This window comes from Gracilinanus agilis, chromosome 4 (genome assembly GCF_016433145.1).
Source record: "Gracilinanus agilis isolate LMUSP501 chromosome 4, AgileGrace, whole genome shotgun sequence".
Taxonomy (NCBI): Eukaryota; Metazoa; Chordata; class Mammalia; order Didelphimorphia; family Didelphidae; genus Gracilinanus; species Gracilinanus agilis.
Window position 1 is genome coordinate 368,716,139 of NC_058133.1, and position 17,112 is coordinate 368,733,250.

A 17,112-nucleotide genomic window follows, 5' to 3' on the forward strand; every position below is an offset into this window, starting at 1 on the left:
ACATATAAGATAAACAATTGCTTGAACACATGGGTCGGGGTGGACATGATTGGGGATGTGGACTTGAAACTACCACACCAATCCAACTAACAACAATATGGAAATAGGCCCTGAACAAGGACACATGTTACAACCAGTGGAAATGTGCGTTGGCCATGGGTGGGGGGAAAGCAGGGGGTGAAGGGGAAAGTAGGAGCATAAAATATGTAAACAGGTTAAAAATGAATATTAATAAATGTTTAATAATTAAAGATTAAAAAAAAAGGAGTGAAGGCTAAGATGACATGACCCATTAAATTGTAAGCTCCTTTAGGAAAGGAACTATTTTTTTCCCTCATTTTGTAGCCCCAGCACTTAGGCACTTAATAAGTGTTTACTGATTGACAATCTGTTCACAATTAAGACTTACTGGCTCTTTGAAATCATTACTTCTCTTTCTCATTAATAACAGACAGAAATGGCCAATGTATTTATACATTGGAATTATACAGAATTATACAGAAGGAAAATATAGAGCCAGAATGCCTTTAGGAAATTGCAAAATTTGCTTAACTTCCAAAATTTTATAGAAACAAACAACTAACTTTTTTATTACAGTGTTCTACCAATGTTCTTTCAGGGCCATGATATTTATGCTAGGATTTGTTTCCAGTGGTAAGCAGTCTCTTGAAGATGCTTGATAAAGATAGGGTATCATAAAAGCCTTAGCGCTGATAGCTTTAATCTATTACAATTTTAAAATCTAGCAAAACTTTTTATTTCCTCTATGTTTATTGAATTTTTCCTTTATCAGTTCATTAAAATTTTTATACTTTATATTAAGTCTACTTTAAATAATTCACACTTGTGTCAAGGAATTAACACCTCCTAAATAGTCATTTAATTGTATCTATAGCTATAGACAGCATGATATAGTGGGGGGGGGGGAAACCCTTGAATTTAGGAGTGGAAGATTTGTGCTTCGATCCTAAGAAAAGTCACAACCTATGTAGGTCTCAGTTTCCTTACTGAGTTATCCAAAAGGAGAATGAGCAGCTCCAAAGATAGAGGGGAAAGGACTTACTTATAAAAAAATATTTATAGCAGCTCTTTTTTTATGGTGACAAAGAACTGGAAAATGAAGGATCCATCAATTGGGGAGTGGCTGAACAAGTTATAGTATATTGTGGTAATAGAATACCCTTGTGACTTAAGAAATGATGAACAAAATTATCACAAAAAAACCTGGAAAGATTATACAAAGTAATGCAAAGTAGAGTGAACAGAACCAGAACACTGTCCACATGAAAGCAATAATATGCAATGATTGACTAAATGACTATCATCAACACTAAGATTCAGGACAACTCTAAGGGACTTGTGATGAGAAAGGCTATCCATTGTCATAGAAGGAACTGATGGAGTCTGAGTACAGAATGAAGCATACCATTCTTCACTTTATTTTCTTTATAAATTTTCTTTGGTATAAACAATATGTATCTTCTTTCACAACATGAGAAATATCAAATTATATATTGCATGATAGCACACACAATCTATATCCTATCACTTGCTCTCATGGGGAGGAGGAAGGGTTAAGTGGGAGAAAGAATTCATGGATTGTAAAATGTCTTTAAAAGTATTATTAAAATTCTATCTAAATGCCATCTGGAAATATGTGTGTATATAATTTTTTTAAAGGTAATGACTTCCTTCAGTCTAGAAGTTTTTATTTATTTATTTTTGTTTAATTTTTTTTTTAGTCTAGAATTTTTTAAATGGAGAGTGGATGGACACTTGTGGAGGATGAGATAGAAGTCTTTTCAGATAGGAGTTGTATAGATAACCTCTGGAGTCCATTCCAACTCTGAGAATCTGTGCAATTCAGCTGTAGTTCTGAATATTTCTTGCTTTGTTACACAAGGCAAGATCATTTGAAAGTTATTTCCTTAAAGAAAAGAATTTTGAGGAAAATAATTTAGGAAACAGTGCACCCTTGTGATAAAAGATGATTTTTGAAGCTATATTTCTTTGAAGACCAAATATGTATTTTTAAAGGCAATTCAGAAGCTATGGAGTTGAAATATTGGGATGAGGAGATAAAAGATTCATTTCATATCATTTCACTCCCTGCTACTTTCATTGTTTCTGTCTTTATTGATCATGTTTCAAGTGACTAAGAGGTTAAAAAAAAGAGTAGTGTAGTGTTTGCTCACTTTTTTTCTTGTATACAAATACAGGAACTAGCCTTCTCTTTCTTTTGTCTCTGGGAATTATCCTTTCCCTCTAAAATGAGGAAGAGTAACTTCCCATCTCCCTTTCTACTGCTGACTCCTATGCAGCCTGGAGTGCTTTACACCAAGGTTCAGGCAGTGCCTGCAGGGAAATGGAATTTAAAGATCATGTCAGGCTTGGTATAAGGAAGACCCAAATTGAAAGCCACTAACACTTATTAGTTGTATGACCATGAGCAACTTTTGAGATCTCAGTTTTCTAAATCTTCCAAATGGAGATAATAATACCTTTATTGCCCAATTCACATGTTTTGTTTTGTTTTTGGAGATTCAAATGAGAGAATATATCTAAAGTATTTTACAAACTTTAAAGTGTTACATGATATTAATTCTTATTAGTAAGCAGTGTGTGGTGTTGAGCAAAGGGCACTGGTTTTGGAGTCGGAGAACCTGAATTTAAGTCCTGATTATATGACCTACTCTTTGTGAAATTCTGAATCTCTAATTTGTCAGAGCCTCATTTTCAGGATCTCTACAATGAAGTTTGGAATTAATATTGGAGGCACCATGATACAGGGGCAAGAACAGTGAACTTAGAGTCAATGCATCTGGCTTTCCTAGCTCTACTGTATACTTGCTTTGTGACTTTGAGCAAGCCATTTAGTGCTGGGCTTCAGCATAGTCATAAATGAACTCTTAGGTCCTTTCTAAATCTAGATAAAAAATTCTATGATCCTTTATCCACTGAAATCCCCTTATATCCTAATTATATGATCCTATTATTGTTTTTAAGCCAAAGACAGCAAAATCATTTCTTCTCCAGTTCCTTTAAATGATGCTGGTGTGGCATTTTTAAACCCTTACCTTCTGTCTTAATATCAATGCTAGGTTTCTAAGTAACAAAGTGTATGCAATGTGGATTAAGTAATTTGCCCAGGGTAATATAGCTAGGAAGCACTTGATGTCTTTTGCATTCTGAAAGTCTGAGTTTGAAATGAAGTGCAGCAAGTTTATTGATGTAAACAGGATCCGTTGTTATTCTTATTACTTGCAGGAGAGCAGAGGCCATCCCCATGCTGGGGTACTATATGTCTGCCTGAGGTTTGTCAGATTGATGTGCTCAAGAAGAGTTGGTACTGGATGGGCCCAGTAGCCTGTATGAACATTGGGAGTGGAGATGTTTCTAAAATTGTGCCTCTCACTTTTCTTTTGAGCTCCTACAAACCTGCTTTGCTTATAGAACACAGGGCCTTCTTTGATGTGGTCATGCCGGGCCTGTCTCTAAGTCTCAGAATCAATACCCAAGTTCATGGTAGTAAGAGCTGGTAGAGGCCTTAGAGGCCATCTAGTCTAAATCTATCATTTTAGATGCTAACAGCATGGTGATGATAATACCCATGATAACAACAACTAGCTTTCTCTAGTTTTTTAAGGTTTGCAAAGTGCTTTACAAATACTATCTCATTTTATCCTCATAATAATGCTGTGAGATAGGTGCTATTATAATCCCTATTATGCAGTAGAGAAAACTAAGGCAAACAAAGGTTAAGTAACTTACCCAAGATCCCATAGCTAATAAGTTTCTGAGGTTATATTAGAACTTTAAGTCTTCCTGATTTCAGATCCAGTGCACTATCCACTGGACCACCTCACTGCCTAGGATTTAGCTTGAGGATTCACTTTTTTATTTAGGTGCCTTAAATTTAAATGTATTTTCTTAGTAAGGAAGACTATTATTAAAATTAATGAAGATGATTTGCATAAAACTGGCTGGTTCAGAAGCCAATAAAATAGAATAAAATAAAAATAAAGAGCATTGCCATGTTTATGGAATTCTTTCCTTTAGCTCATCTTTACACCAGTTTCAAACTACCTAAAGAACTTTCCTCAGATTTCACTCAATATTTTTTCCTTAATCTTGAATATTGATTTTAGAATGTTAATTATAGTGAGGCATTACATATACTGAAGTGGTAACAGCAAAACTTTAATAAATTTACTAGCAGTTTTAACATTATCATCTGTAGCACTCATTTATTGAAGACCTAATATGTGCAAATCACCATACTTATGACTTTTTATACAAAAAATGGTAAGGCTTTGTCTCTTCCTACAGGAACTTTGACTTTAGTTCAATATGTTAAGATAAATAAATATATAAATTAGATTTAAATATACTTGCATTTTAGTTGTTTGGGCATTTTTATGGAGATAGTTCTTCTTAAATTGCTAGTTTGTAAATATGTCAAATTATTTTGTAACATTTTGTTTTCTCATTGTTAATAAATGAAGGGTTTTTTCCCCAATCATTCTAGAAAATGATTAGTTATTTGCCTATGACAACTCATGAAACAGATAAAAATACAAAATTATGCTTTGTTCTGTGCAACCTCCTTCCATTTTGGAATGATGGTGAAAAGGGAAGGAAAAGAGTGCTAAAAAAAATCACAACAGTTTTAAGCTGTCTATAACTATTAATTTTAAGCTTTCATACTTTTAATTTGTGATCTTCAAAGATTATCAAATAGATAAATTAATTCCAGAGCCTAATCAAATCAATATTGATTCCCATTATGAATGAAACAAGAATACCTAAGGACTAGTCAAATAACATGGTGGTTCACAAGTTCTCCTTGAAGAGACAAATAAAAAAGTTGGCAGAGTTGATTTCATCTTGTACGCAAAGGCAGTAAGAAACAGATTCATAGGGCAGCTGGTCCTCTTGCCTTACAGAGCTCATGATGAGTGCAAACAGATTGCTATGAAGGTAACAGTGATTTATGCACCAACATCTATTGTAGAGCATAAAAAAGTAACAAGATTCTATGAAGAGCATAGGATTCTCCAAACCTAATAAATACATACCTTAATATTTCTGTAACTTAAATGCAAAAATGTACAGTGAAAAATCATTTGTAAAGCAGGACTTGAGATTTAGAAATAAAAGAGCCTCAAGACTTCATAGAAGCTTCACCTTTATATACTCTGAATCTTTCCTTCTAGAAGAAAGCCAGAATATGCTAAACATAACAAAAAGCAAATGACACTACCAAAAAAAAAAAACTGAAATGGATTTTATCATAAGTTGGAAATAACTGGTCATTAACATAATCATTTCAAAGACAATGATCTACTTGCAATCAGATCTATGATTCATTAGTTTAGATTTAAAGATCAATACACAAATTATTGGGAAAGACAAAAATAAGATGTTTCTATATGTGATTACATCAGTTCCCATCCAACCTGTTTAAATAAACTTTTGAGCCAAAAAAGGGGAATGTAGGAAAATAAAGATGTTGACTCTACCTTTGATTATCACTGTAACCTAGAGTACTTTAACTAGAATGAAACAATTACCACAACAAGGAAGGCCAAATTGCTTTGGCTGGTTAACTCTTGACTATCTTTGGAAAGTGAACAAAAACCTAAGGGCAACAAATTTTTATAGAAGATAAGCTTATTTACAAAACAGTAGGAGGAGGCAAACAGATTATGGGCTGTATTCCCTAACAAAAATGGGGAAAAAGCAGTTGAGGAGAAAATGAGTGCCTTAGAGGTTAATATGAGACCCGTAGCTAAGCCAAACCATCTTAAGAGTATTTCTCAATCAAAGTAAAAGGACAACCAACATGTGAAGTGAATGGAATACATCCTTCACAAACTAACATTTTTTTAAATGTTACTAGAATTCAATACCTTCACAACATGAGGAGAAAGTAGCAGGGATAGTGGCAATTTAAGAGGAAGGTATAACTGTACCTGATCAGATACTTAAATAATATGCTGGAAGCAACACAGTTATAAAGGAATTCAGAAACAAATTTTCAAGGTCTCAAAGAGAAAAGAATATATCCAAAAGAAGAGAAAAATATCACAGATTATACTTTCATCAAAAAGTCAAACCAAGAATATATTCATTCATCAACTATCGACCCATCTGCCAAATATTTCATTTCTGTGAAATCTTTGTAAGAATAGTTTGGACATGAATTGAAAGTGACATCAATAGAAATATAAGGATTAATTATACAAGCCTTCATAGGAAATTTTCTATTGAAGACCACATTTTTCATAATCACACAACTGATGACTATCTCAATAGATGTAGAAAAAGCTTTTAACAAAGTACAACACTAATTCCCATTAAAAACAGGAGAGAGTATAGAACAAATGGAGCTTTCCTTAAAATGCTAAGAAGTATCTGTCTAAAACCTCAGTAGACATTATCAGTAACAGAGATAAACTAGAAGACTTCTCAATAAGATCAGGGGTCAAATAAGGATACCTGTTATCACCACTTTTATTCAGTATTATACTAGAAATGCTAGCTAGAGCAATAAGAGGGGAAAAATTTTTGAAGGAATTAGAACACAGTAAGGAAACTAAATTATTGCTCTTTGCAGATGATATGATACTATACTTAGATAATCAACTGAAAAACTAGTTAAAATAATTAACAGCTTCCAATAAAGTAGCAGGATATGAAATGAACCCACATTAATCCTCAGCATTTCTCTATATTACCAACAAATCCCAGCAGGAAGAGTCAGAAAGAGAAATTATATTTAAAATAGCTGCAGCCAATGGAAGTCTACTTGCTAAGACAAACTCAGGAACTATATGAACACAATGGCAAACACTTCACATGAATAAAGCTTTAAAATAATTGGAGAAATATTAATTACTCAGAGGTTGGTTGAGCTGGTATATTAAAAATGACAGTCTACCTAAATGTTTAAATTTATTTATATATTTATTGTGCCATGCCAATCAAACTACCAAAAATTACTTTAATGAGGTATTAAAAAAATAACAAAATTCGTCTGAAAGAACAACAGGTCAAGAATATTAAGGAAATGAATGAAAAGAATGTGAAGGAAGATAACCTAGTGGCAATTCACAATTCTGTAGTACTTACAGTAAGGCCAACAAGATTGCTTTCTACAAAAGCCTTTCTTAGGACCAATATTTTCCTAGTGATACTATATTGCTGTGAGTCATGGAATACTATCATATTTGAAGAGGCAAAATCTCAAGTTGAAAACCATGTGTCAACAAACTGGTATGGTAGCATAAGACCAATGGTAAGTTGCATACCAGAAATAGAGTGAGATGTCGTTCACAGTATGAATGGCCAGAAGATGAAGTAGAACAGTTATATAATGAGAGTAAGGGATCGCACAAATACGGCACTGTGATCCATAAAATATTAAAAGATCCAAAGGAATATATGGGATGAGATGATATGCAAAGGAAATGATACATCTAAATGGAGAGATTATCCATACTAACTAAATTATGAGCCCATCAAAATGCGAAAGTATTTTGTTTTCTGATTACCATTAAATGTTGTCCTCTCCCAAATATTTAAAGGAAGAGCATTAATCTGGGTTTTCTCAAAGGGTATTGACAAAAGACATTTAGTACATTTTTATAAAGGACCAGCATAAAGGAAAATTGTATAGATGAGGATTCAACTCAAAAACCTCCTACTGAGTAGCTTAAGTTTAAATAGTAACCATCACATCAAAATACTAAAAATTAAATGTCTAATTCTAACTCAAACAACAAGGACATTTAATTCTCTTCAAGATAGACATTCTATTTGTTTTTCAGCATGCAACATTATTTTATTTGGAAATTTTCCCTAAAGCTGTGGTTTACTAATTAATGTTTTATTTATTAAATTATATATATTTATTAACTATTACTAATATATTTATCCAATCTTTAACTAGTGACTGCAAGTAGTGTTGTAATTATCTCATTATCTATAATATTTTGGCTGTTCTTTGGACAGACACTTTGAAAATAATCACAAATCAAGCATATAATATTAGGTAATTTAAAAAAAACTTACTTTGTCAGTTTTGATGAAGTAGTGATGTGGCACATTTGCCTGTTAAACTAAAAACAAATCTATATCCAAGGTGTGTCAACTTTTTACCACTAGAGGTCCTTAAATTATAAATCCATTTTGACATCTGTGAACTGTTTTTTGATTTTTTTTAATGTGAATATGAAACATGAAACAAGATCCTGTTTTCAGCTTTCACTTCCTTGGTTTCATGCTACCTAACACTTAGAGAAGACAAGCTAATTGTTGAGATTTAAAAACCATCCACTCTGGAATCTCATTACTTTTCTTATCTGAACTTTGAAAATTGTCAGAACAAGACATAAATAAAAATTTTGTTTAGCAAAAAAAAAAAAATTTTAAAAGTTAACAGATTAAGTGATATTGCAGACTCTGACCTGATCTGTTTTTGTCAGTTCAGTGCTTCCTGAAGATAATGAAACTGAGTGTTTTTCCCCCAGTATTATTCATACTACTCCACCTCCTGATTCCATTTTTAACCCTCTCTTCTTTCTCATTCAGGAATGAGTTGGATAAGATCCCTTCCTAAACTGATCTATAAAAATCAGTAATAGGGTAACATAGTATAGCATAAGATATACATAAAAGGATTATACTATTATGCTTATCACCCAAAATTATAGTGAAATATTGCTATAAAACCTACCTTTTTCTTGTCAGAACCTATCAGAATTTGTACTCCTCTGGTGTAGTCTTTCAGAACCCAGAGTCTTTTTCATATAATTGTGAGACAAAGGATAAAGGATGAAGGGGCAAACTAGTAAAAATAGAAAACTATTGTAATAGCTAACAAATGAAAGTTACTGAAGGCTGAAACTAAGCTGGTAGCAGTGGGAGGTTAAAGAGTGTTAGGACAACAAATGTTACAGATATTTTCAAGGTAAGAAATGGCAGGACTTAGCCACTGATTAATATGATTAGAGCTTTGCGTTAGATAGGTGAGTGTAGTACCACAAGATAGACTGGAGATATATCACCTCAATATTGGTAATATTGCTTTAACCTGTTTGAAGATATTCAAATTAATAATGAAAAACTGGGCAAATGGATGGAGTAGGTGACATTTGGAGACTCACTCTTATTGATCTGTGATTATACAAGTACAATTAAATCCTTTCTTCCAAGCATATTAAAGAGTACCAATGAATATCATTTAAGTTTTTAAAAAATAGTATTCTCTGGTTTTTCAGCATGAAATTTATTCATAGAAATCACTAGGTGGCACTAAATTCACATTGGCAGGATGAGAATCTCCAAAGAGTGATGTAATGATACTCTACAGACTTGAGTATAAAGTTTTTCTTAAACATTCCACACATTGTTTGTACATCATCTTTCTCATAAATAATCTACTTACTCTATCTTCTTGGTAAAAAAAAGTCTAATTGGAATATTTACCACTCTAATTCTTATAATATTCCATTCTACTCTGTACTTGTCCTAGAGAAGTTACAGAGTAATTCTGAAGATCTGGGGAGACATTATTTGCAAGAACCCTTCAGTATAACACAATAGTTTTACTATATCATGCACCATTGTTTTCCTTATGTATTTTTCTGAGCACTAACACTTCTTGTCACTTCTTTTCTATTTGATCTTACCACTTTTCTTGGAAGGAAGTAGAATTTCCACTTTATTTTTAAGTAAAACCATGTTGTACTGGACATTTAGGCATACCATGTCTCTAAATCATGTCTGGGATTTACTGAGTCAAAGAATTAACCACAGATGTCCACAGAAAACACAATGCTAATAGGAACTTTTTTTTTTTTTTGTCTATTGATGATCTCATGTTGACACACATGTTATACTAATTGTTGAATCTAGCTTTTCTATTAAGTTTTTTTTCTGGTTTGTTATTCTGGTTTTGTTATTCAAGTTTGTAACTGAGGACTTAACAAAGGCTAGGGGAGGGATCCAAGCATATGTTGCCTTTCAAAGTACTCTCAGGCTAATACAATTTTATCATTTTATAAGATCTAAGCCCTTGTTACTCCTCTTCTGAGGGAGCATTTAGTTAGCTATCCCTTTCTCCCTTCAAATACCCCCTACTTGTTTAAAGGAATCCCTTAGGAAAAATAGGAATAGAAACTGGAGCTATGATTTCATTAGTCTTCATTAGCTCTGAGTAAAGAACTTTTGAAAAGGTCAAATGATTTACTTGGCCAAGGTCACAAAGCCAGTGTGTATCAGAAATGGGACTTAAATCCAAGTTTTCCTGCTCTAGAAGTCGCTTCTCTATCTACCAAACTATACTGTCTAAGAATTAGTTTTACCCAGGAAGTATTATATATAAAAATCAGTCAATCATTCAATATTTATTAAGCATCCACTATATTCCAGGCACTGTGCTAGGTTGGTGTTACAAAAAAAGAGGCAAAAGATAGCCTCTGCCCTCAAGGAGCTAACTATCAAATAGAAGGGACAACATGCAAATAAATACATACTAAGCAAGCTATATAATGGATTCATAAGAAATAATTAACAGAGGGAAGGCACTAGAATTAAGAGGGGTTGAGAAAAATTTCCTGTAAAAAATGGAATTTTGGTTAGGATTTGGAGGAAGACAAAGGAGTTAGGAGATAGAGATGAGAAAGGGCCTTCCAGGTATGGAAGAAAGTGGAGAAAATGCTGAACTGAAAGGGATGTTTTGTACATGGAACAATGAGGAGCTCAGTGTTACTAAATCAGAGTATTGACCTATTAGAACAAGACACAGTGTTAGTTTTCATATAGATAAAGGCATTTGGAAATTTCCCTCTTCCCACATTTTACTTTCCTGGGAGACTGTATGCTCCATGAAGGCAAGAACTTTCATTTTTATCTTTCTGTCCCCAGAACCTAGCACAAGTGCCTGGCACTAAGTAGATGCTTAATGAATACTTATTGATAGATTGCAATCTAACTAAAGAAGCAGACATATGCACATGAAAAGTTAGCAACAATAAGTGTTCAAATCAGCAATAAAAATCAAATAGTTAGCTACCATTTATGAAGTCCATTTCCAAGAGAAAAAATTTTGGAAAGTTTAATAATTCTTATATGCACAAAGAAATTTCCATAGGACAACGTGGTAGCTATTAGTAGGGTGGTAAATGCTTGGTGGCATAGTATGAAGGCATTGATCAGGTTTTTGACAAGATAAGATGAAGGGTTATGTAACAGAAGCTACTGTCTTAGGGTCAAAGTCCAAGATCATTGGACATGGTGCCCAATAGATAGATGATCAGAGTGCAAGCAATATGTGTGTATGGTTGGGAAGCACTTAGTTATTAGCAGGGGGAAAAAAGAGAGAGAGAACTTTTTTTAAAAAAAAGGAAAACTGGGGCAGCTGGGTAGCTCAGTGGATTGAGAGTCAGGCCCAGAGACGGGAGGTCCTAGGTTCAAATCCGGCCTCAGACACTTCCCAGCTGTGTGACCCTGGGCAAGTCACTTGACCCCCATTGTCCACCCTTACCATTCTTCCACCTATGAGACAATACACCGAAGTTAAGGGTTAAAAAAAAAAAAAAAAGGAAAACGCCTTATCTCAAAAAAAAATACGGAATCAGAAATCCTAATAATATCATCTTAATGTCACTTCAGATGCATTTCTCTGTATTTTTAAATTATCTAACCTTTCATACATATTTAAAATAATTAGGCTTTCAAAAACAGCCACAAAAATTTAATTGCAGTTTACAACTTTCTTTTTTGTTTGTTTGTTTTAGAAAACTCTGGAATGTATTATCCAGCAATTAAATGTCATCCAGGAAAATATTTGAAGATTTGTCCTGAATCTGTAAAAAAGTGGTTTCGACAGTTGAAGAATGCAGGAAAGATTCTCTTAATAATCACCAATTCATATAGTAACTACTGCAGACTTCTCTGTGAGTATGCTATTGGGTAAGTATTGAATATGTCAAATCTTCCTTCATTTGTATATTATCTCAGACTTGAAAAAAATAGTAGCAGGAATCCAACAATATCAACAAGGGATTGTGTGTCCTCCAATTGAAAACCTACAGCCATTTTTCTCCAGTTCTAATAGTTATGTTTTGTTTCTTATATCAAGCATAAATCTGCCTTTCTGTAATTTTCACTCATTTACTCCTCCTAGTTCTTCTCTCTGAAGCCATGTAGAACAAATCTAACCCTCCTTCCTTCTGCTGTTTCTTCAGAAAATTCAAGGTAGTGATCATGTTCCCCATGGTCTTTCTCCTCCTCATTCTAAGCATCCCCAGTTCTTCTCATTGGTGCTCCTGTGACTTCATATGATCCTCTTCACTACTCCTATCTCCCTCCTGGTCATGCTCTGTCATTGTCCTACCTAGAATGTGGCAGCCAGAATTAGACACAGTAGTCTAGACCTTTCCTGACAAGGTACAGTATGCCTGAATTATCACTCTCTCTTTCCGAAGCTTAGGTTAGCTAGCTTGACTGTCACTTTGAATGCCACGTCACACTGCTAGTGATCTACTCAGGTTCCCAAAACTTTTCCATTCAAATCTGTACTTTAAAAGTTGATAATTTAAATCTGAGTATAAAATTTTACATTTATCCATATTCAATTTTTTTAAACCCTTAACTTTTACCTTGGAGTCAATACTAGGTATAACTTCCAAGGCAGAAGAGTAGTAGGGACTAGGCATTGGGGGTTAAGTGACTTGCCTAGAGTCACACAGCTAGGAAGTGTCTGAGGCCAGATTTGAATCCAGGACCAAGTGTTTTTATATATACATATATATAATACATACATGCATACACACATATACTTCCCGTCTCTCCCAGGCTAGCAGAAAGCTTTTCCTAACACAGGCTGATTTGCTCCCTTTTAGATGGCTTGGTGGCCTGCTAGTTCTTGGGGCTCACTACTGTTATAAAAATAGAAGGAGTGTCTTTACTACTACTAGGCTAGTTATTATAGTTGTTATTAATCTGGGAAGCTGTGATTTGGATCCCTTGATGGCTGGTGCAGGGACACCCAAGTCCTGCCACTCAACTGGATGTTATAATAACTGCCCTTCTCGATAACAGAGCCCAGGCAAGATCCCTAAAGGTCAGTGAATATGTAACCCTTTCAGGTCTCACCTGGGGTTGATTGATTACTAGTATTGGGCTCTATTAGCCTTGGATAACGTTCATCTGACTGCGTTGCTCCCTCCCCAGAGTGGTGATGGAATAACTACTCCAGGAAGGTACTTAATAAATTTTATCTATGTTGTTAATAAGGGAAAGGAATGATCAGGAACAGATTGGGGATAGGAGACCCTGTCACTAAAGCTATGACACTAATCCCTCAGGACCATAGGCTGTTCAGTAATGCTAGAGCTTCTGTTCTTCACCTCCTCTGGTTCAGCCTGGCCACAGCCAAATCAGAGTAAACAATCTTCTTAGTAGATGCAGATATTGATGATCTCTCTTAACTTCTTACTGCCAGTTGTTATGCCAATTCTACAGCCTTCAGGAAATACCACCCTCTGCTTCTTCTCCTACCCACTTCCCATTCCCCCCCTACTCCCCCAGGCCTGGGATACCTAAATATCTAGCGATGGTTTAGATGCCTAAATATCTAGGGGGGTTTCAGATAGAAACAGAGGATCCATGGTCAGACCCAGAGGTCAATCAATGTCCAAGATAAGATAAATTTATACCCTCTGGCCAACTGCCTTTCCTCTTGTCCTTAAGGCATCTGGGAACATTCCAATGTCTCCAGCTGTCTTCACCTGTCAATCAAGGTGAGACTCTCAATTTCCAGAGTTTGATTATGACACTACATTGGTACTGGACATAGTGTGGACACCTGATCAGTTTTAAACCTTCTGCAGCTCAGACCTCCAGGTTCAAACTTCAGCCTCACCAGCAGCAGAGACTATAAGCAGGTACCACAACAACCTGCCTGGAGACAAAAATTTTGAGCAATATGAGGCCATAGGAAAGCTTGGGGACAATTCACTAGAGAAATTCCCCTATCTTGATATTAACTTTTTCAGCCATTTCTGATTCCACCCTATTAGTAGCATCTAATCCATGCTATTCCATATCTCATCAGATACTTTTCTAAGTGTACTGAAACCGTGTCAGAAAGAAGGAATGAGATTATCTGGAAGGACCAAATTTTTTATGATCTCTGCTTCCCTTTCTATGTGTTTATATACCATTCTTTTAATAAGACATTCCAGAACTTTCTATTCTGAAATGCTCTTTACCCTTTGTAATTCTATATTCTAGACTTTATGTGCTCCAATTGTCACTAGTTCCCCAAGTGTGATACACTTGCTTTTTAAAGAGCAGACCAGCATATCAGCATAATGATAGTAAAAACAGTGAGAGCAGAGGAATAATTAGAAAACAGGACAGGAGAAGAATGGTACTTTTTTTTCTAGGAAAGGAATTGGAATTTGTAGGTATGTAATAGAACATATAAGTAGTGGTCAGAGAAAATCGTTTAGTTCGATCTGCATCAGCAGGGGGAAATTCCTCAAAATTTATTGAGTAACAATGAAATCAAATCTAGAAAGGAAGGAAAGAGGGATATCTAGGTGGTTAAGTGCATAAAGAATCAGTTCCTGGGTTTAAATCTAGCCTCATGTTCTAGTTGTGTGACCCTGAGCAAGTCTGCCTTGGAATCATTATCAATTCTAAGACAGAAGGTAAGGGTTTATTTTTTTTTTTTAAAAAAAAAAAAAAAAGGAAGGAAGAAAAAGAAGAGAAAACAAAGAATGGTGTATTGATAGCAGTCCTTTATTCATTTATTTCATTTTTTTTTTGAGTTCCAAATATACCCCCTCCCTCCACACTCTCTCCCACCCGTTCAGAAGGTAAGAAATATAACATTCTATCTTAGTCTTTTGACTGATATAATTAGATCTTCATTCTAAAATGTCCCAAATACTAAAAAAGAGCCACATATTTACAAACTCAAAATCTTGTACTTAGGCCTGGGGCTGATCCTTAATATCAATTCTAAGACAGAAGGTAAAGGTTTAAAAAAAAAATCACTGACCAGCAACAGAAAGAGTAGGTTAACTTGCGTAATTTTAACTGTAAAGAGGCACTTCTATAGTTATTAGTATTTTAAAGTGCCTCACATAGATATAAGCACCTAATAAATAGTGGGATGATGACTAATATTTGATTACTTGAAGACATCCCATGGTTTTTTAAGTTGCCATTTGTTGTTTTTTTTTCTTTTTTCTGGTTTTTGAAAGCCTATGCCACTATCCATTAACCTCTAATCCCATTTTTAGTAGATGCAAGTTCTTAAAGGGCAAATATTTTCTTTTGTTCCCCTAGAACCTATCCCATAATAGATGCCTAATAATACTGAATTATACTGTATTCTTCATGTTAAAGTTCTGGGAGAGCATCACTCTACCTTGGCATAGCAGGAATTGTATCATTTACTGCTTGGGTAATTTTGGGCAAACCATTTACTCATTTTCTTCTGTGTAAAAAGTAATTATACTTCAAGGGGTTGCTGTCAGAGGAGTGCTTGTTAAATGCTGAAGTGCTATATGTTATCCAAAAGTTGTCACTGAATAGAATTTTATAGTGAGAGAAAAAAAGATACTTCTTCATTCATGGTACTGTACTTTTGGCAAGTGGGCTATAATTGGTTTGCCTTTAGTTGCCACTGTCACTCTCCCCCTAAAATGGATAAATATACACTCTCTCCTCAATTGATTTAAAATTTTTAAGCCCTTGCCTTCTATCTTAGAATTGATCTTAAGTATCATTTTCAAGGCAGCAGCCTGGTAAGGGTTAGGCAATGGAAGTTGTGACTTGCCCTGAGTCACACAGCTAGGTCAGATTTGAACCCAGAACTTCCCATCTCCAGGCCCAGCTCTATATCCACTGAGCCAACTAACTGCCCTCATTTAACTTAAATTTAAGAAATGATGTTACATTGAATAGATAATAGAAGTCCTGAGTTTTTTTTTAATGGTTTATGGATTTTATCCAGTTATCTTCAGTACATTCACTAGACATTTCACTCCTTTTTTCCTTGTCATATAGGAAGGATTTTACAGATATTTTTGATATTGTGATTTCAAATGCACTGAAGCCTGGTTTCTTCTCAAAACAACCAAATAAGAGACTATTTCTAACAATTGGTAAGTATTTCTTTCTAATATAGGAGTTGCTGGTTTTTATATTGTGCTTCCAAATTCCTTAAATCTAATTCAAAGTAAGATAGTTGTAACAGCAAAGTTTATTATTCAGAAATCATTCATAGAATACTGTTATCAGGACAGAAACAACAGCCCCTAAAATGAGAAACCAAAATAAAGATTAGAGGGGAGAGAAAAACAAATGCCTAAGTAGGGATCACATAATTTTTCCTATTAAGATGGGGCAGTTGGTACAACTAGAAAGTTCAGTAGACTGAAAGCCAGGCCTACAGATAAGAACTCCTGGGTTCAAATATGGCCTCAGACACTTCCTAGCTGTATGATCCTGGGCAAGTTACTTAACCCCATTTGCCTTAGTTCTTAGCGCTCTTCTGCTTGGAACCAATACTTAGTATTGATTCTAAGAATATTTAAAAAAAAAAAAAGAAAGAAAAAGAAAGGGCAGTTTTAGATTTTTTTATTTGAATGCTACTTGTTCAGTCACTTACATTTAGCAACCCCTCTATCCCTATACATGGCCCTCTACTACATAGGGAAGAAAAAGATGGAAAACAACAATCTCAGATCCGAGGATCTCACATTCTAACAGGTGTAATGAGGATACGATATTAGTGCAATGTGAGGTAGTGTGTGGTAGAGACATCAGGACAAGGATGGAGGAGGAGGAAAAGCACGCTGTTAGCTGGGGAGCTTGGGGAAATCTCCATGGCACATGATAGGAAATTTCCTGTTAATTAACTGGTTGATGGAGGAGTCAGAGAGAGAGAGAGTGGAAATAACACCGAACTTAAGAGTCAAAAAGATCTGGATTGGAATCCCAGCTCTGTCATTTACTGTGAGCGTGGCCTGGACCCCATCATTTAACCATAACAGCAGGCCTTAGTTTGCTCATCTGTACAATGAG

General features: G+C 34.8%; 1 protein-coding gene across 1 annotated transcript in view; it reads left to right on the plus strand.

Annotated features, from left to right (window-relative positions):
- NT5DC1 (5'-nucleotidase domain containing 1) overlaps positions 1 to 17,112 on the plus strand; it is a 246,551-nt gene that overhangs the window by 134,037 nt on the left and 95,402 nt on the right. The window contains exons 8-9 of the mRNA XM_044676784.1: positions 11,805 to 11,979; positions 16,093 to 16,190. Coding sequence (XP_044532719.1) covers positions 11,805 to 11,979; positions 16,093 to 16,190 — 273 coding nt within the window. The remainder of the gene's footprint in view (positions 1 to 11,804; positions 11,980 to 16,092; positions 16,191 to 17,112) is intronic.